The sequence below is a fragment of the Aythya marila genome (genome assembly GCF_965140915.1).
Source record: "Aythya marila genome assembly, chromosome: 7".
Lineage (NCBI taxonomy): Eukaryota > Metazoa > Chordata > Aves > Anseriformes > Anatidae > Aythya > Aythya marila.
The window spans coordinates 9,248,227-9,269,431 of record NC_139048.1 but is presented as its reverse complement, the minus strand read 5'-3'; the positions used below and the strand labels follow the sequence as shown (position 1 = coordinate 9,269,431).

The 21,205-nt window shown below is 46.6% G+C and overlaps 1 protein-coding gene across 14 annotated transcripts in view; it reads left to right on the top strand.

Moving 5' to 3' along the window:
- Nucleotides 1-21,205, top strand: part of TCF7L2 (transcription factor 7 like 2) — a 177,474-nt gene that overhangs the window by 137,728 nt on the left and 18,541 nt on the right. For 12 of the 14 annotated variants that reach the window (XM_082764419.1, XM_082764418.1, XM_082764417.1 and 9 more), the window contains 3 exons: nucleotides 11,751-11,883; nucleotides 14,060-14,162; nucleotides 16,938-17,024. In XM_082764419.1, the coding sequence (XP_082620545.1) occupies nucleotides 11,751-11,883; nucleotides 14,060-14,162; nucleotides 16,938-17,024 (323 nt within the window). The remainder of the gene's footprint in view (nucleotides 1-11,750; nucleotides 11,884-14,059; nucleotides 14,163-16,937; nucleotides 17,025-21,205) is intronic. The other 2 variants (XM_082764415.1, XM_082764410.1) reach the window with 1 other exon arrangement.

Genomic DNA, 21,205 nt, shown 5'->3' with positions numbered 1-21,205 from the left:
CTGGCAGCGGGCGGCGGCACCGGCGGCGGCAGCAGCATGCGGGCAGCGGGCGGCGGGACGCCCCCCGATTAACGCCCTCGCCCATGGTAAGCGCTGCCCTCCCCCATGCTGCTCGGCGGGCCCGGCCGGCCGTGTCCGTGTGTCCTTCTGTCCCCTTTTCCCGTCCCCGTCGTCGCCGTCCCCCCCCCCCCCCACCTCTCCATCCCCGAGCCCCCCGGGGGTTGCCCCGCGGAGCGCGCTGCGGGCTCGGGACGAACTTGGCCGCCGGGGTTGCATTTGGAAAAGCGGCAAATCCTACCCAGCCTACATCCCACCCTCCCCCCCTCAAGAAGGCTTTGGGGGGGTGCTTTGCTCCCCCCCTCCCGCCCCCCCGAGGTTAAACTAGCAGAGCAGTTTCCCCTACCTCTTCCCCACTCCGTGCATGGGGCTACGCGTGCTTTTATTTTTTTATTCTTTTTTTTTTTTAAAGAAAACTTTTCCGCAAACGCCGAGAGATGCGCTTGCCCTCTCATCCCGTAAATAGCAAACTTTGTTTTAGCGGCCGGGGCTCCGGCTGCGGCCATGTGGGACGTGAGCTGCGGCCCCGCCTGGCCTCTGCCCCCCCTCTGGGACTGCGGCGGCACGGTAAGGACGGCGGGGGCGGCCGGAGCCTGCCCGACATCCCCCGGCACCCTAAATGCCCCCTCCTCGCTTTTGGGGCCGCCGGGGGAAGCCCCCTCCTGCGGTGGAGACGGCTTGGGGGAGGAGGCAGCGAGGGGACCCAGGTCCCATCCATCCCATCCCATCGCATCCCATCCCGTCTGCCCTATCCCATCTCATCCCGTCCCGTCCCGACTGTCCCATCCCATCCCGTCCTGTCCCATCCCGTCCCCTCTGTCCCGTCCCGTCCCTGGGTGGCAGCGGGCCCTCACGCGTGCCAAAAGGCGGCCGCCGCCGGAGCGTGGTGGCAGCCGTGAATGGAGGGAGGGGAGGCAATTAGCCGCCGCGTCGGTGGGGCTTTTTACTTGTCAAACCCGCAGCCTCGTCGCTTTTGTCGCCGCCGTGTAAAGGGAAATCGCCGGGCTTTTTGTTTTGGTATTAAGGGCCTTAAAGATTGCCGCCTGACACGGCGCATGCCAAGGCCGGAGCCGTGCCGGGGCAAGGAGAAGCGGGGGCGCCGCACGCCGGGCTCCCCCCGCGCCCCTCACCTTCCCCAGGGCTTTTCCCAGAGGTGCTGGTGCCCACTTTGCGCCCACCGCCCAGCTGTCCAGACCTCTGCTCAAAGCCACGCGTCCCCAAAGCGGACCTGGAGCCGCTCGAGGTCTCCCCGAGCTTGAATTTTGCCTCCTCGGGCTCTGTGGGTGCCGGGGGGGTGATGTCCCCAGGTGGGCACGGGCATCGGGCCCCTCGCACCTCCTCGCCACGACACCCGTCCCACATGGCGGGCGTCCCACTAAGTCCCCTCACCTCATCGCCCGCCTCGTGGGGCGACGGCATCGCAACTTTACGGCGAGAGGGGAGCAGGAGAGGGGATGGCCGTGCTACCTGCAGGCACGGCGGGATGCTGAGCCCTATCTCGGCTCGGCCATGCTCACCAGGCAGCCCTGCTGCTTCTCCCCCAGGAGGGAAAATCCGTCAGCCTCTATCCCATCAAGGGAGCGGTCTCAGAGCTCCCCTGGCAGCGGGGTCAGCGGTTTACAGAATTATTAAATAGTACTAAAGGGAAAAGGGCGGCAGGGGGAGAGAGCAGAGGTGACGGTAAAGGTCTGCCAAGTGTCACCTCCGCGTTACGATGCTGAGAAAATGTACTTTCCTCGCAGCTCTCCCCTTAAGAAATTTGTTTTGAGGGATTTGACAGTCTTGCAGATAAAGTGACTGCTCGCTACACTTAACTGATCATGCTCCCTCCCGGCCGGCCGGCGCTTCTCGCGGCTCTCAGTACTACCTGTGCAACCTGGGTTGCGGTAGCATTGTCACTGATTTCCAAGGTAACTGCTTTTTTGCTCTTCTGAGCAGACATACCTGCGTGAGGAGGGGGGGGGAAAGTCTTTTCCCCGCTCCCTGGAAGGATGGTGAAGTGATATACCGGCAAAGAGAGGAGGCTTCTCTAAATTTTGATAACTGCAGCAGACAATTTAGAAATAAGACACTTCTCACGGCCAACATGACAGTGGGTTTTGAGCATTCAGAAAACACCAGGCCAAAAAACTGGAGACATCTTGATCTTTTAAGACAGCTTTTCCAGTACTTTAAGTAAAGGGGGGGGGGGGGGGGGGGGAAGCGGAGAACGAAAAAGAGAGAGAGAAAAGCTGCAAGGAAAATAATACAAAGCCAGTACAATTGGCATCTAGACAGTAAAGAAAAAAAGTTTTTGAGGTTAAGAGAAGGAAAGACAAAGCTGTTATGTACCCGAGGGATGCAATTTTAGTGGGAATGGAAGATTTGAGTGGTAAAGGAGGAGCGCTTGCCTCTGGGTTCTCTCTCTTCCAGCAGTTCGGCTGCTGGCATCTCAATTTGAATTGCTGGGTGAGTAGCACTTGCTGCGTGCGCGCTTTCCGTCTTGACCATTGAACTTCTTATGTGACTTCTCCCTAGCTCCCTCTCTCCCCCCCTCTCCCTCTCTCTCCCTTTCCTCGTGTGCGGAATAAAAAAAAAAAAAAAAAAAAAAAAGGAGGGGGGAAATCAAGCAAGCATCTCTAGCTGCGACCTTTGTTAGCCATGTTGTTTTTATTTATTTATTTTATGGTAATCATCTTTTTTAGCAGGGGGAAGCATGACTTTTCGATGGCACTTTAATTTTTCCAGCGGGCGCGAGAAGCAGGCGGCGGAGCGGGGTTTTGTCTCGGCACAATGGTGCAGCAGGGCAGAGTTGTTGCACTCCTCCTCTTTTGCCTTCCTCCGCCCGATTTTTTTTTTTTTTTTGGCTCGGGTTTTTGGAAAGGGGGGAAGAAATTCTCTTGTGCTCGCAGGGTGGGATCAGGGGGTGTGTGGAGGGTGTTGGGGGGGGAGTTTTCAGAGTCTCATATACGGCAGGTTTCGGGTTCTGATTTATAGATGTTGAACAATGGTTAACAGCGAGGGAGAAGTGTGAGCGCGTGTATTATCTGTGTATTCTGTACACGGTAATACATTCACCCAATGAATATGACATCACTATCTTTCTGTGCTTTTTCTCCTTTGGGGCGGAGGGGGCCACTTCAAAGCTTTCTGCAGTTCAGTACGATATTTCCTTAACTCTGAAACCATGAAGGTAAAAATGCTTTTTTTAGGAGAAAAAGTTGGTTTGTAGCAGGGCACAGATGTTGCAGCTAAGGGGTTTTGGAAATGAGGTGGTTTAACTCCTGTCATACACAAAACGAGATATTTTTTTTCTTCTGGGGTAATTATTGAAAATTGTGTGTAGTAATTTTTAATTGAGTGCTTTTGATCCTGTGTTTGGTTGACACTCCGTTAAATTTTCTGAATTCCTCAGAAAGCGCAGCTGGAATGGGAAAGATTAAAATTTTAGGGACACTACATAAAAATGATTTCACTCAGGGATAAAGGAAGATGAAAAATAGTACCGAATTTTGATAAATATGAGATAGTGTGTGTTTTGACACAGTGTCTCTGTGTTTGTTATCAGAAGTCCACGAGACTTTTTTTCTCGTATTGCCGTGTATTACAGGAACTAAACCTGCCAGTCAGCCAGTTCTGTACATTGCCCGTAATTATACACAGAAAACCAGGAATGTATTTAAGAACTTGAGAAAGCATCTCATTTGAACCGGAGGTTTTGCGGGAGTCTTGAGTTTTCTGCTGTTGTCTTTTCTAACTCTGCCAAGCATGCTCGTGGAGTCACTCGAGCCAGGAGGATTTCTGGGGCTTCGGTTCTCTGTGATGCCTTTGCCTGAACAGCTCACTTGATTTATTTGCCTTTGCTTGTATAAAACGTAGAGGTGATAAAAATTCTGCAGAGATTTGTAACAGCAGTAGCGAAAATCTAAACTGACAGTAATGTAGATGTTTCTTCTTTCACTGCATGCTGTTGCGTACGCAGGTTTTACACGGCCAGTGCTGGGATCTTGTAAGCGTTTCTCTGCCTTTGCAGGAATTCTTTTTGTTGGGACCTAGGGCAAAAGGCCCGATAGCGCTGGGTAAACGTGTGTGTTTCTTCTCCTCTGAAGCCTTTGCGAGGTGTTTCAATTCTGGTGTGCATTCAGCATCACGGTTTGGGGGAAACTTTGTTCAATTTGTTCAAGAAATAATTGATCTGGACTTACTGGTTTCATCGCTCAATTGTTCTGTGGCTGATGCGTAGCGTTTTTAGCACGTTTAAAAATGAAAACATTTGTGGAGCTTTGCTATTTGTTATTTCATATGCGTTTACTCCAAACATCGTGTATTGGTATTGAGCACAGTCCGCTACAATTCGTGAATGCTGTATTTTTAAAAGCTGCTCTGAGAACTTGGCATTGGATCTGGAGGCATGTGTCTGCATGTTAGTTTTTTAATAACGCTGTTATTACTGAAATAGCCAAGTACCGGTGGGTATAGGCATGCATGTTAATTTTTCTTCATTTCTTGCAGTTTGTTAACAGCCTCGCATTCAAGTTCGTACTGTAGACAGAAGTCACAGATACCCTCATAAAATCAGTGGAGCCTTTTCTCCGACAGTGTGTATCTGTCTGGTGCTGAAATATGTGATTTATATGCAAGAAGTCAGGCTGGTTATGTGGCATTTTACAGAATGCTAGGTAATAAGTAAAATTGCATTAAGAGGTGTTCATATAAAGCACGTAGAAATAAGGTCTATGAGGGCAATTATGCAGTCAGCCTTTTGCTTAAATTCACTTCTACCTTCTCCCCATCTTCTCTGAATTTTTCTGCATGCTCTATTGCTCTGTATTTCTCCCCTCTCCACCCCCCTCTCTGCTCAGGACCATCTCCTGAAGAGCTGTTCAGGTTTTCATCAGTCTCCTCACACAGCGGTTCTGTTTACATGACACATTTTGCTGGTGCTGCTTCAGGAAAAGAGCGTTTTCGGGTTTAATCCAAAGTATGCCATCTCTCAGCTCCGTACCTCATTATATGTGAACGAAGGCTTGCCTGTTATAAAGGAGATAATACCTGTCTGTAATTAACTAAAGCATGCGAAGAAAGCACGGAGCGTTTGTCAGGTTGGGAAGGAAGCAGCGCTGCTCCTATTGTAATAGAAGAGCTCACTCCGTGCACCCCGGGGCCTGAAACTTCCAGTCCAGGCTCTACCCTGTCCTCTTGCAGGAAAATTCACCTGTTGATCAAATTGGGGGTAGTCCTGAGTGACCGGGAGTGGTAGCCACATGAGTGGGGTGCTGGCTGGGGTGACGCCAGTGTGCAAACGGGCGTGCAAAGATTGGCCAGGACAGATGCAGCAGGGAGCTTTCTCTTCAGCAATAAGGCAGGAGGAGAATGAGGGAGGCAAAATCTGGCATAAATGTAATTAAAAGTGATGTGGAGGGATCTCCAAATGTACAGCTGTGTCTAAAACAGGTGCTTGTGCGGGGCCGACCTGACATTCAGAAACACCGCGTGCTCCGAGAGCACAGCGCTCCCCTTGCATTCAAAGCCCTGAGGTTCATTTTTTTCACTTCTCTTAAGAAAAGAAAAATAAATAAAAATACTGTAGCAGCAAGATTACAGCCTACAACAGCTTTGAAAGCAAAGTGTGAGCACACTTAATAACAATGTTTTCCTCCTAATGTTTCAATTCTCCTGCGCGGGAACTACCAGGCAGTAATTAGGTAGCTAAAGCCCTGTTCTTTCCCTTGTACGCTAGAGGATTTGGCATATGCTAATTGTCACCAGATCATTTCACATAATTGCCTTTTGGCGAAATTAAGTGGAAATTTCCTGAACATCTTAAAGGCTCGCTTCCCCCCCTTTCCCCCTCCTTTCCCCTCCGAGCACCCGCTGCCACCTAGGAAGGATGCGGGAAATGTCAGGCGCGGTGGCTCCGTGCTGCAAGACGCAGGGGGCACTTAGGAGGAGCGGGAGGAAAAAGAAAACCCCGCTCTCCTGAAAAGACCTTCTGGACATTGACAGCCAGGAAGCTGGGGTTGTCGTTGAGCTTGCTAGGAGAGCAGATCTGGGGAAGGCTGGCGGCTCTGGTGGGAGCAGGTAGGCTCTGGCCGGCGGAGCGCTGCTGCCCCTGTGTGCCCCCTTCTGCTTTTTTTTTTCTGAAGGGGGTGGTTTTTGTCAGGCTCTGTCTAGGGGGGGTATTGTCCCAGCACATGGTTGTCAGTGCTCCTGTCATCATTTGTGTGAAAGAAGAAAATGAGCCTTTTTTAGCAGGGAGAGCTGGGGCTATCAATGGAGGCCTTGTCTCCTGTTACAATAGGCAGTTAGCTTAGGGCAGGACCTTAGGCAGAAATCAGCTACATTAAACTGTGAAAGGGCTCAGGCCACTGTATCGGCCATAATGGAGCAAGGGGAAGTAGTTTTCAGGAGAAAATGCTTAGTCAGGTGTGAAAACATCCTTAAAAAAAAAAAAAAAAACAAAAAAAACCTGCAGTCCCGCTGGCTAAATGGAGCAGGGCAGAATTAAATCTTTTCTCCTTCAGGAAGGGTTTCATCACTGGCATCACATCTCGGTGCCTGGGAAGGGACGAGGATGGAGTGACACCCAGCTGGTGGCTTTGCTTGGTTTCAGTGTTTCAGTGACCCTGAATGGTTACAGGGAACCCCTTTGGCCTGCAGGTCCCTGCTGCAGTTTGGGGTGCTGCAGCTGATGTGGGTGATCCCCCGGCCGCAGTGGTGCTCACTGCTGGGTGCCTGGCCTTGGGTGTTGGTCACCCTTGCAGGAAATCGAAGAATATTCCAATATTTGCAATGATATTTTGGGAGGTGCCTCTTGTTGCAACTGAGGTTTCTGATATTTTTGCAGAGGGAGGGGAGTTCGCTCCTGGGCAGACCCAAGGAGAGATCAACCTGTAGGAAAAAAATCTCTTGTAAGCATCTTTGGAGCTGCAGAGGAGCTCAGGAACATCTGTTAACATTTCCATGGCCAGAGTCAGCACAAGTGCAGTAGCACCATCTGGGAAATACAGGGAGACAAGTTACAAACCTATTTTTAACATAAACTGGTATTGAATGGTACCCTTTGCTTAGCCCAGGGAGCAACTCCAGGAGGGCCCGCTAATTCACAACCACTGCCGACCTTCTCCATCCACCCCGGAGGAGGGGGAAAGGCTGACAAACCCCCTTCTGTGCTGCTTTTGTTTTATTGTATGAGGCTCATAAAGGCACTTTCAGGACCCATCTTTCTCCGGCAGAAAGGGAAAGCAAGGGGGGAACGGGGAAGAGGAGGACGTGGCAAAAAAGGCAGGCGGAGCTCTAGCTCCATTTGTTTTCGGTGCCTGGTGATTAATAGGTTTTAAGGTGAATGGCAAGCCCCCGTTCCTGTGCGGCGAGGAAGGGGAGGGGGCCCGGGGTACCAGTGCCTCATCAATCTCCCCCTTGCCACGCTCCTGCTCGCGGGGGGTGCTCAGCGGGCGGCCGCCCACCCCTGCCCACCGAGCGGGGCGCCAGGCTTCGGGAGCACTCAGGAGGTCACCAAGGCAGGGATGGGTCCCCCACTGCCACATCAGGAGTGCTGGGATGGGGACGGGAGGCAGCTCTGTAGGGTTTGGCCAATTCACCGCTGCTGCGGCGTGATGGTTCGCGTGGAGCCTGGGTGGTTTTCACAGATGTTACTGACACTGCCGTACCCCGGCAAGCACAGATCCTCTGGCTTCCTTGGCACGGTCCTGTCTCCAATTAATGCCATGTTTTCATGACTGAAGCCAAACAAGCTCTGAATTTGCAAACAAAAACTGCAGTAACAAACTCTTCCTATTTAAAGGTTGGTTTCTCTTTGTGCGCTCAACAATACAATGTTTCATCTCGTGCAAGTCTTGTGTTGCTTTCAGAGACTTAGGAACTATTGATTTATACAGCATGTATTAACTTCTTCAATAAATGGGGAGTATTCATCAGTGGGGTGTATTAAATTGGCCTGTGTACGCATAGAAGCATCTTTCATCCTGTTAATGAAATGTCCTTACCATGCAACAAAGACTAATACACAGCAATTTATGCACACAACCTCCCACGGTGTAAATCTGAAGTTCAGATTATTTTTTTTCTCCTGGAAGCACCTATTAAAACTCAGGCTAAATGGATCTCAGTATCCCTCTCAAGCATACACCAGTCCAAAATTTATTACTTTTTTTTTCCCCCCCTCATTCCAGAGCTCCATTATTGTTTAAAATCATCTGTGTTTAAGCACTCCCAGAAGCATTTCAAATTCATATAGAGAGATTTAGTAGTTGAGTCCCTATGGGGACAATTTCCTCTGGTTTGCTTCAGGCAGGGGTTATCAAGAAAAGCGAACTTCTCTTGTTTTTTTGCAATTCTTTGCCGTGCCCTCTAACCCGGCGTACGAGACCCCAGCTTTCAGTGGGGAGGAGTGATTTACCGGCAGATGGCTTGGTACTTGGGAGACGCTGGGATTTCTCTCCAGAAATCCCCTCTCGCTCTCGCCCATGCACTGATGCTAATCTGCGTGTGCCCATGCCGCTCGGCTCTCCGTGCCTGACACAGCCATAAATGGACTGCTCCGAGTTGCCAGAGAAATTCCTGCTTCTCGCCACGGCTTTTAGCTTAAAACTGCCCGTGCTGAAGTGCTCAAAAACGCATATGGGAGAAGGGCCTTTTGCAGGGGGACGGCTAAGGTCACCTAATAGGTGTCTCCTATTGACAGCTTCTCCAGTTTACCTTTCTCTGCCAGTGGATGGGGTTAGGACCACACTTGTTACTCAGGCAGAGCTCCCATTGACTTCAAAAGAGATGCATATGCGGGATTAATCCTGCTCTTTCCCAGCTAGTCCTTTCTTTTTCTCATCCAAGGAAGCTTAGTTAACTTCAGGAATGCTGCTTTTAAAGAGCAGCTTATTTAGCATATTATGCATGATTAGGTTGGCTTGCAAATTGCGTGCACAATTCTGAGCGGAGTCAAGGTCCTTTTTCCCTGTGTGTAGTAAGCTGCTGCAAGATGGAAGACAGCCCTAGCTGAGGTAGTGATACAGATGCAGGCTGATTTTCAGGGTCAGTGGATCACAGTCCTCTAACCCAGAGGGTGTATTTTTGAGCATTAAGATAGTATTTTCCCATTTTCCCCCTATACATTTTCCCCACACCTCTGCTCCAGCACTGTCAGCGGCAAAAAAGCATCCTACCCTTTTGTCCCATACCTTTATACGAATCACCTGACTTCAGGGCAGTCACCCCAATAAAAATGACTTACCTGGGGAAAAGTTTGCAGACTGAGGCTCAAACTCTGGGCTGTGGGTGATTTTTTTTTCCCCCTTTTTATTTTTTCTGTGAAAGGTGCTAAGTAAACTATGTAATAATTTGACGCCCAGGCTGTTTGGCCAGGATTTTGCAGGAGGCCTTGGTGCATCACAGCAGTGGGAGGTGGTTTCCCACAGTTCCCATGTAACTGCCTATGGTCTATGTAAGCATGTAAGTCCTGCTCTCTCCTCAAGTGTTGTTTCATGTTTGTCGGCTTAAGTCTGACCCTCTGATGTTATTCTGTCACTTACTTATTTTGTTAACTAACCAGTTCCAGTTTCTGTGAAAACAAGCTCTCTGTGGAAGACAGACCTCAGTGCTGTTGTAATGCCTGTCAGGATCTGGATGGGGTTTTTTGTTTGGTTTGTTTGCGCTGATGTGCAGATGCAAGCAGGGAGCACAGAGGCCTGGCAGCTAGCAGCCGCACTGGGGGGGTCACTGAGGAGCACAGCCCTGGCCCAGCAGAGATCCCTCTCGTTGGGAATGGTTGTTCTCTGCGAACCAGGTTTTTAACCGGTCATTTGGCATGTAAATAACGCTGTGTGGTGTTGGGTAGGAGCCTGGTGTGTAATGCTATTTGTTACATGAGGCCCTTGCCAAACCTTTCCCAACTTTTGGCCTGTTCAGGTTGGTTCACTTGGAGGAAGGCAGATTTGGGGGCAGAGCATTGGCTTCAGCTTTTTCAATGCAGGGGCTAAGAAGTCCCCACAGCTTCTCTGATGATGATGAGGGGTCTGCATGGCCAAAAGTTGCCTGTGGTTGTACCCCTAGCAGAAGAGCTGACCGAGAGCCTGGCCAGCACAGTGTGCTACAGCTCTTCACGCACATGCCTGTTACAGAGGTGCATCCGTGTAAGGGCTGGAAAAAATCAAATAAAATAAACACAGTAGAAGTTGTGGGAAGCACGAGCACTGCCTTTCTGCTTGCTTCTCTCATCCAGGCGCTTTCTTTGCAGGTTATCAAGTGGGTGAGGCACGTAGGGATGTGGGTGCCAGCAGCGAGGTGCAAGGCAGGGATTAGGGGAGGCTGGGAGAGCCAGAGCCAAAGCTGTGTGCATCCAGACCAATGCAGGGCGCAGGGACTTTGCTGCTTTAGGCAAGGCCAGCTCTCCTTTTCCTTCTCACCCTGCTTTCCCTCATCCTTCCCCAAGTCTTGAATCCCAGAAATAACTCCGTTATTTGAGAATGAAATGCTTTTAGGAGAAGTGAAGTGCTGGGGTGCTGGGGCGCGCGGCGGCCCGGCAGCGGCAGCCCCTGGACGGCAGTGGCGCTGTCGGGGCCGCCCTGCTCTCGCTGCTCTGTTTTAATGTGATTCCTTTGACTTGATGTTAATGCAAGTTGTTCCTTACTTAAAGTAATAAAAGGAAATGAAGACACATTCTAAAATGAAACCTGACTCTAATCCATTCATCATCTAATACCAGCCTCTTTATCTTTGCTGGTACCTAATCTGGTTAAATGTCCCTGTTGTAGGATTTTAGTGAAAATCCTCTATGGGGAATAGGGTTTTTTGCAATTGGATTACTCGCAGTAAATGGTCCAGCAGTTCGCTTGTTTCAGCTTAATTTTTTCTTTGTGATCTTGTGAGGGTAAGTTACAGTTCAGCCTGCCTTTTCCTTTCATTCATTCACTCGCTTGCTCTTTTTTTTTTTTTATTGTTGTGAAGAAAAAGATTTCTTTTTCCCCCCAGAGCTAGGAATGTGACAAGAAAAACCTCATGATATCTGCCTGATTCTTCCCCCCACAAGAGTTTTAATTTCAATAGCTTTATCTGTGTTTCTGCCATTATTTATATAGCTGAATATTTCAGGAGCCTAATTCATCAGTATCCAGTTTCCATTTATCAGCGCTCTCTGATGAATTGATAATTAATCAGCTCTTCTAAAATATATATATATAAAATATGCAGGTGATCGCTTGTCAGCTTAATGCTTGCTGATGAAGGGAATACTCTAGCACTACAAAGGCTTTTTATCTGGAGTATTTGCAATGAGCAGTAAATGCAGAACTGAAAGTGAGGACAGGAAGGGGAAAGGAAAAGACCTACAGGTCAGTGAGCATTTGGGTCCCTTGCTAATTAAATGGGGGACTTTGTCAGCCCCTTGCTGAGGAATCTGCCTGCATCTTCAAGGTGAAGCACAAGAAAATAAAATAAAAAGGAACAAATTTTAAAGAATTGCTGTTGCTCTGTACAGGAGCACAACAGGTCAAGATTAAAGAAACTCAAGATCAGGGTGTGTGGTGAGCAGGTTTTAAGCAAACAGGTGGGAAAACTGCAAGGGTGACACTAAGAAGGGATCTAGAAAAGTGTGAAGCTCATGTGGAAGTCCTGGGTGCTCTGTTTTCTATGCGTTGTACCTTGTGCTGCAGGGGGCAGTTTGCAGCCCTCCTCTAACGCCATCGACCTTTTTCTCTCGACAGTCTAACAAAGTGCCAGTTGTGCAGCACCCACACCATGTACACCCTCTTACGCCGCTTATCACATACAGCAATGAGCACTTCACACCAGGAAACCCTCCTCCACACTTACCAGCCGACGTAGATCCAAAAACAGGTAGGTGGGAAATAGTTTGGGGTTTTAAGAGTGTGTGGATCTTTCCATTTTACGTGTTACGGGGAAGGAGTGCAGTAGGAAGGATTTCCCATACTGGAGCACCAAAGGGGAGCATGTAAAATGTCAAATGCATGCAAGAATCTGGCCAAAATAGTTTATTTTAGCCAATTAGACTTCAGAAGGAAACCTACTGTGTGAATTTTCATGACGCTTCTGCAAAGTGACACCAGAGTTGTATGTGTGGGGTCGTTCGCAGGTGTGTTTCTTTGCGAGCGTGATAGCCCTTCTCGTAGGTGGATCTGCTAACAGCTTGGTTTGCATGCACAACCCCGAGAGTTAAACATGTACGTTCTGTGATCTGCACTTACAAAATTGCAGCTGGAATTTTAAAGGTGGTGGGTCATGACCAGGTTCAAAATGAATCTCTTTTAATTCCCCAAATCCCATTGTTTCTGTGTCAGGAGTTCAGCCATTTTTCTCCTATAATGTTGAATTTTTATCCACTCTAACTACTTAACTGCAGCTATATACTTGCAACTCTTTTCCCCAATGTAAGTCTACCCAACTCTCAGTTCAGCCTGAAGGGCAGTCTTCTTGAATATAGAGCAACGTGTAAAACCCTGACTAGATTTTTTGGTGTAACAGAATAGAATTTACATGTTATTCTAACTTTTTAAGAGTCCCTGTTTAACCCGAGGGCCCAGAGAAGTCAAACAGTGTCAATCTTCTCTCGTCAGGCTGCATTGAGTTCCTAGTGACAGTGGTTTTGTTTTTGTTAATCTAAATGCCAGCTAGTTAATTAGAGACTACATCTGAAACTGAATCCATGTCCAGAGTTTGTCAGAAGAATTGCTCTGTGTTGGCCCTAGCATACGCCGGTAATTTATTTAAGCTGCAGCCCTTGAACCAGGCAGTGCATTAGCTGTTTTTCACTCCATGCGCTTCAGTGGGGGCCCCCTTTTAATTGTCCTTAATGCTACCTTCACGTGGCTTAAAAGGAATCCATCTCGCCATCCCTGGGTATTGCGAGTGAATGGCATAGTCAACCTCTCATTTAAATAATGGTAGTACAGGGAATAGCATTTAAATGGTTATCGTAAAACATATGATTAACGTCTGCAGACTGTTTACTTTTCTTCTGTGAACATTCTTTCAAGTGTGCAAATAGCTCACCGGATGGTTAAAGCCCAGTTAATCTGTTTGGTTTTTGTAATGGAGAAAAAGCAATGTCTGCGTGAAAATGTCACACAAGGAGATTTAATTTAGAGATTAAAAGCTTCCCGAGTGACTTAAAAAAAATAATTTTTAGCCACGACTACAGTACCCCTTCCTTTTAACACTCTCTGTTTTAATTTTGCTTCTGCTATATAATTGTGCTCTGGCTTGGTATTTGAAAGACCCAGTTCTGTAGCCTTTACTCCCCTGAGTAATTCCTACTCTCTTTCAAGGTAAGGAGCATAAAATTTGGGCTTCCATCAGGAATCGATTTATCCTTCCTGGAGCTGCACCAGTTCCAGAGAGGACCTGTGGACGCTCTGCCCTCCCTGTCACACGTTCAGCATTTTCCCCCCATTTTAGCAAGCACTTCCAGGTTCTGTCCCCAATTTATTTATTTCTACTCATCCCCTAGGTTACAAGAAAGGGTAGGGATCCAAACCATGTGTCTCCCAAGCCCCTGAAAAGCAAACGTCATTTGCAATTATAATGACTTTATAGCTTGTTTTGGAGATTACTTTGGAATAGTGCCATGCTATTGAGTATGCAAAGTATAGGTAGGGCCATGCTCGTTTGGTGACTTTGAGAATAAAATAATCATGAACTTGATACAGGGTCCATTTTGCTTTTGATCATTGAAGATGACACCTAGCACAGCATCATACCAAAATGGTAGCCAAGATGCCTAAATTCTTCACTTAAAAAATAGCAAAATAATTATCTTTGATTGAAGAGGTGACTGAAACAGAATTGCATCAATTTTTCTGGTTGAAACTCATCTAACAAGATGCCAAGAGGCTATCTATAAGGCTGCAAAGCAACCTTTAAAAACTGAAAGCAAAGTCATGAGTATTGTAATAAAAAAGAACAGATAGTGATGTGGAAACATATGTGATTTTTCCTTATATTTATTTATTTCCATATCTCAACAGTAACACCGCTTTATGTTCCTTTCCTGCAGGAATTCCAAGGCCTCCACATCCTCCAGATATATCTCCTTACTATCCACTATCACCGGGCACTGTAGGACAAATCCCCCATCCGCTAGGATGGTTAGTACCACAGTAAGGAGTTCCATTTTTTTATTTTCCATTTTCTTTTTTGATGTGTAACATTTATGTTAAAAATTGTGTGTGCGAGCCTGTGTGTGTGCATTTGGATAAGTCTGTTTGCCAACTGCCAATCTATTGAGTGATTATCAATTTACTCATCTCATACAAATTAATTAAAACTTATACCAGGTCATGTGGTCTTAAACAAACATGGGCAGTTGGGCACGGCTTTGCATGTTGTCTCAACCAGCTGATGGCTTGTGAAGCATGAATTTTTAAATCATTATGCAGAAATGTTCTTTTCTTGTTAATGCTCTCACACTCCACCACATTTGTTTGTTTTCAATATGCCCTCACACTTGGTTTTCTGGGAGCTCACAGTGGATCTAATGGACTTCTTTAATGTTTTCTTAACAGCCATCCTCAGTGAAAATGCACAACTTTAAATGTCATTGGATTTCCCCTTAAAATCCCCTTCATTTTTTTTGTGAAAAAGTAAAGCTTTACATCAACTGGTGAACAGCATTCCTGGTTGAGACAGGGTTGGACAGTTGGCATCTAAAGAATGGAATTTTCTTGCAAACAAGAAAGAAGAATTAGTTTACTTTAAAACTGGCTAAGAAAAAAAAGCTATGGAAAGTTATTGTTCTTGCAGTTTGTTTGTTTTTTCCCAACTCCTTATATTCCACTTGCAGAACCTTGTTGGATATGAGGTTCCCTCCGATAACTGAGTCCTTATTTTCTTTTTTTTTTCTTATGTTACCATCTCTGCAATGGTTTTGTGACACATTTGAACACTTCCTAGGTCTTGTGTACAGTATATTTGATTTAAAACATTATAAAATACTTCCATGCTGCTGCATACAATGATTCTGTTCATTATAGATCAAGATCATTACCTTATTTTTCTCACCTAGTTAGCCTCATCAATATGGGGGAGATCAGATTTCTTTAGAAATTACTTTCCCAAAGATAGAAATAGTTTGTTCCTGCTTGAGGTTGTTTGGTCAGCTGTGTTAAAATAGCTTGCCTTCCCTAAGGAAACCAAATTCACGCCTGCAGGAGAGTGAGGCAGAGCGGTGGAGTCCTCACACGCACTCAGTTTTTGGGCAGGTGAAGGGTTTGAGAACACACGTGCCTGGGTGTTTAAGAGGTGCAGAGGATTCAGGAGAGCTGGAGCTTGGACCTCAGCCTCAGCAGCCCACTTCTGGCCATTCTGCAAGCCCTCCTTCATCACAGGATGGTCATGCAACTTGCGTGGAGTAGAGGCCCTCCCTCACGGAAAGCAAGACACGTCCATCATGTCCTGCAGAAGGCTGAGTTACTACAGAAGAGCACAGCATGAGCAGAACAAAAACCCAGAGTTGCTGCTCTCTGAAATGATAAATTTCTCCTCATTTGTGGTGATTTACCTTTTATATAGGACACCCTGAACGCATGTTGGCTTCTTTTTTTCTTCTTTCTTGCTAGCAGGGCCTAACTGCAGTACAGCCAGCTCAGGCTTGGAGCTCTGTTGCAACCACTTAGCTCAAGTTGGCACAACAAAAGCCTCGTCACTTAAAATAAATATACTCAGTGAATACCAAAAGGCACTAACATCAAAGATGTGAGAGTTTAGGAAGAAATTCCTCAGTGCTGTTGGCCTGTGCCTCATTGCACATTGTTGTCTCAAACCCTTTCATCATTGTGTGCAGACACAGGGTTGTCCTCCTTGAACCTCATGTTGTGGCTGCCAAACCCACGCGAATGTTGCCACGTGTGGCCAAGTTCATCAGGCAGGTGATAATGGCCACCTCTGTCACAGGAAGACTCTGTCATCACCGCTGGCTTATAACAAGCCAACACCCATGGCTTATTTGTCTAACCACAACTCTTGGAGCTTCTCTGAATGGTTTTTGTTGAGGGATGATACCGTCACATTCACTGTTGCTCTAGGAGAGCAGCTGGGCCATTTTTGCAGAAGTAACCCCAGATTTTTATTTCCCCTTTCATTGCCACTCGTGCTTTACCATCTACTTCCCAACCCATCAATCTTCAACTGGCCAGGGTGTCCCTAGCACTGTACCCCCCCAGAACGCATCCTGCCCATTCAGATGATAAATTTGAAGGACAGATGAAAAGAGCTAGCCAGCGCAGACAAACCTCAATCAGAAAAAGTTGTGTGTCTTTCATGAGGATGCTGTTTTGCATGTTGCTGTATTTTTTAATTATTGTAATGAGGTGTGATTGTCTATTGGTTACCCACAATACTTCTTGGGGACTCTCCCCCGGTAACTCTTGTCAACACTTGTTAATCTGACAAAAGGCTACAAATTAAGCTCTGTTAATTTAATGTTTTCTCACCGAGATCTAAATACCGAAAGAGGCCCAAAGCGCAACTGAAGTCCTTTGATTCACTGTACTTTATTTTGGTATAAATTTACATTCATTATTGTTTTCCTTTGGATGTGTAGCCCTCAATTAGTGTGATGGCTCCATTAAAGCAAGCGAGACTTCGCCTTTAATTATTACAACAAAACACCTAGTTTCAGCTTGGGGAGAGGGTCTCTATTGACATAAGCAGAGGTTATAAAATTTAATTAGCCATTCCTATCAGATTTATGGCATTCAAATTGTTCTGTGTTTCTTTCCTTTGATCCTTGCTGTACAATCCCCAAGATTTTTGTTCTGATCAAATGAGAATAAAGCTTAGTGTGCAGAGAGAAGTTTTTTGTTGTTGTTGTTGTGTATTTTTTTTTTAAACCCTTTTTTCTTTCTCTCATTCTCTCTTTCCCTTCTTTTTGCCAGGCAAGGTCAGCCAGTGTACCCAATCACGACAGGGGGTTTCCGCCACCCTTACCCAACAGCTCTGACCGTCAATGCTTCCATGTCAAGGTGAGTTCAAATACTGAGGTCCTGAGTCGAGAGCAAGTGTAACTCCTCCTGCCACCCTCTCTAGAGGAGGGCATTTCATCTAGGAAACGTATTCCTGAAAGCACATCAGTTAAACAGTCATCCTTAGTTTTTTGGTAGGGCGGAGGAGGAGAGGGCGAGCAGTACCTTCCAATTTGATCAGAAGAGGATGTCTCAGTGCTCTCATTGGTCTTTAAGAATTTGTTTTTGAGGGAGAGGTGGAGGAGCAGGAAGTCATCTTTAAAAGCCAACTAAATGAAAAAGCTGTGAGAATGTGATGTTGAAAAAGCAAGGAGGAGAAGTCGTGCCACCTTTTGCTTTCTCGGTGGCTATCACCCAGAGCAGCGCTCCGTGTGCGAGAGGGGAGGCCGGGGAGCAGGGTGGGGGCTGCTCTTCAAGCAGAGTTGGAAGGAAGGTTATTGCGCTGTATTTTCCCTACCAAAGCTCCAAACACTGATAGACAACATGAAAGGGCCTGCCTGACCCTTAAAGCTTTAGAAGTATATATTTCTCCCCCTCCCTACCTTCAATTAATTCCATCTAATTTTCCAGGGGCTGCTAGTTTTATTTACAAACTGGTTGGCAGCACTATGTTTAAGTAATCACTAATTGCTCCTAATGATAGTTTTATTTTCTGTTCATCTGATTTTCAGTCTGGTTAATTAAATCGGTGGAGGTTTAGACTTTCCTGATGGGCTGAAACAGCTAATCCATTTTGATGATGGCACATAATTAAATTAGCATGCATTACATAGCAAGGTTCCACATCTCTTCCCTTCTCTGTCCCTTCCTCTCCGTCTCTGCAGTTTAATATGTGAAGGTTGGCATATAGAGGATTTAAGGAGGAGAAGATTAGGTGGGGGGGAACACACCTCCTTGAGCAAGGGAAACCTGTAACTAGAGCTCGTGACTGAATGGGTAGGGAAATACTGTGTTGTGTGCTTTAGATAAGTAGAGTAAAAGCAAAAATTAAAATTTGCCCACATCGCTCCGGCAAACAGAAAAAGACAATGGAAAAAGCAACTTTTTGAAAAAAAAAAAAATTAATAGACCCAGCTCAGGCAAAAAAATCCTGGGTTGTGGAGAGAGAGCTGCAAATTTAAACAATGATTCCCTCCCTCTATTTAATCTTTTTTAATATCTATAAAAGGCTTGCAGGCATGGTGCGAGGCAAAGTAGAGCTTGATTTAGTTTAATTATTATTAGAGAGGCTAGTCATTTGGGGGAGGGGGGGTGTGGGAGGGGGGAGGCTATATTCCCAAGATAGGCTTTATGAAAGGTATCTAGTTAAAAAGAGTACACAGCAAATTAAATACATTATTGTGGTAATGGGACGACAGAAGTAGAGGTCTATTATACTTATGGCAGTTATAGGAAATGTAGGCTCCTTGCCCTGTTCTAGCACATCCTTTGATATTCATTCCATTCAGCAGCAGGGCCAGGACTTCTCAGAATTAAGTGATGGGTCATTATACTTTAAACACCATGGAGAAGCCTAGATTGGCAATTAAACAGCACTTGCTGACACTCGCTTGTGCCACCCTGTGACCCCCTTTAGATTGAGTTGTTGGAGCTCGGGGCCCTCAGCCTGCTAAATTGGTAGCAGGCACTTCTCCTGACGAGGGCTGGCTCTGAAATCTGCCGGCTTCAAAGGGAGCAAGATCATGTATAAACCATAATGTGGGTGCACCGTGGCTCAAAAAATAAGGCAGGAATAGATGAAATGTTACAAGTGCAAGGGGAAAATGAGAGAATAATGACAAATCTAATGCAACTCAAAGCAGAATTGTTGCACAGAAAAATGCATCCCACTGCTTGTGCATAAAATCAAGGCAGGCAGATGACATCCAGTTAACAGAAACATGTCAACAGTGAAGTAAAGTGAGAGTGAGTAAGAGAGAAGCCCTTGAGACAGCCAGGAACAAAAAATTAGTTGTCCTTAACAAGTTAAGACTCATCATTATATTCTGGCTTGGAGCCATAAAAGGAGACAGTGGTGTATAATGAGCTACTTAGAATTTTTAGGGTGTTTATTGCAATTCATGGAATCCTTGTCTAGAGAAAAAAAATACGGGGGGATGTCTTAGGCAAAGGTGAGGGGTGTGTGTATCGGCGCACAGCCTTTCTTTTTGTCTTGACGTGTGCCCATACGTACACACGCGCCCAGGCGCAGACGCAGGCCGATGAATAGATTTAAGATGTTTATCCTTTGTTTCAGCCCAGAAACTCCCCTCCTGGTTTCCCACAGCTGGGAACACCCTCTGGGCAGACCGTGCTCCGACACACAATTTTCTCATGCCTGCCGTATCAGGTGGAGCACCTGCACTCAGCGGCGGGGCAGCCCTGGCCCCGAGCGCCCGGCGTGCCTGCAGACGTGCCCTGCGGGCAGCATCCCTGCAGTAAGGCACAAGCCTCAGGGCCGCTGTCTCCACTCTGGCCAAACGCTGAATCCAGGGCAGACCCCAGTCTCAGCCCCCTGTCCTCCAAGACCTCGTCCACATCCTTCCAGAGCCTTGCTTTAAAGGGAATTCCCGCACTTGCCTGCATTGTGATGCAGACCTTTGGAGCACATAACGCTTCCCAGCCCTGAATATTCCCTGAGCTTAGTAATTACACTTCATTAGTTAGAGTGTGCTTATGAATAGTTTATAAAAGGTTAATGGGTGACTAATAGTGATTTTAATAAACGGTTTAAACTATTAAGGTAGTGTCTTCAGGTTGTTTTAACCATTTACAACTCTTTTCTCTGCTTGTAGCATCATCCCCCTCGCTTCTGAAGCATGCAATATGCTTATAACATCTCTTGATCCTTCATTATCCCTTTGTAATATGCCCGTAACGCAAACTGAGACAGGGTTAGCTAACTGATGGGCAAACAGTGGACCCACTGTGAAAAAACAACTGCTGGGAGAGGAAATCAGGAAATAATTTAACAGAATTGCACCAGACAAACACTGCACAGCAGTTAAGTGGTGGCAGTGGAAAATACCTGTTGTAATTGAAATTTCAGAGGAAATTCACTTTTGCTGAATGTAATTACTGAAGTTGGAGCGCGGCCAGGAACTTAAAAATTAACACTCCTTCCCCATTCTTACTGCCATATGACTGGGTGTCTGCGTAGAAATCAGTATGCACTTGGACATGGAGTCTAACACTTTGATCTTTGGAGCCAATGGGGTGGTGTGATTGACCTGGGATTTTGGAGCACGTTTTTACGGCCCCAAACGTAGGAAGGAGCACGTAAATCTGATGGGTAGCATTGTGTCAGTTGGGCATCTTCAACCTGTAATAATAAATGGTCACTGGTAATGCACACAAAACTTCCTTTGGGAAAACTGCCAGTCCCAAAATAACTGCTGAGCTGCAGCTGCCTGCCGATGAAGTTTACCATGTCTCTGAAGTTTAGGGTTTGCTGGATACGGTCTCAGCCCCACTGAACTCAGTGAGGTTTTGCCATCCTTCTGGTTACGGCCATGGTTCTGCACAACGTGTGTGTAGGCATCTCCTCCTCAGCTGCCCTTCCTCCCATACGGCCACTCCTCCAGTGTGCAGATACTCATTCTCCTAAATGGTAACTGGGGAAAACACTTCTCCCATAACTGGGGGAGGAGTTGCATTTTAGGCAAATTTCTTCACCCTCCTTAATTTTTGATTAGCAGAAGATACTTAAATCTACATCAAAAGTAAACTGACAAAATAAGCCCCTATATTTTGTTGAATTTGTTTCCTTCAGAGCTCCTGACCACACAATTCAGCTTGTAGGCAGCATTCGCTTTTCAGTGCATTTTAGTTTTAATTTTAGACCGGATCCTCTTTCAGGGAGCAAGTCCACAACCCAGTTATCACGGCCACTTCCCGGGGTCCTGTTCAAAAGCTTAACAGCCACCACCTCTTGTCCCCGTTAACTCCAGCTGTAACGATCCTTCTGTGCTATCTGGGTGCCGTTCCACAGTGATGACCCTAACCTCATTCAGGCCCTCATACCCTGCTGGCCTTGTGCTACTACTGCGCTTGGCTGTTCTTCCTTGTTGGTATATGCTCTCTATCCCATGTCCTCACATCACTCGAGCTCCTCCTGCCCACTCTGCAGAGGTAGGCTTGTCGTCTCCATCTTCATTCTTCATTGACCCATCATCTCTGGCTCTTTCCAGTTTGAACCCTAG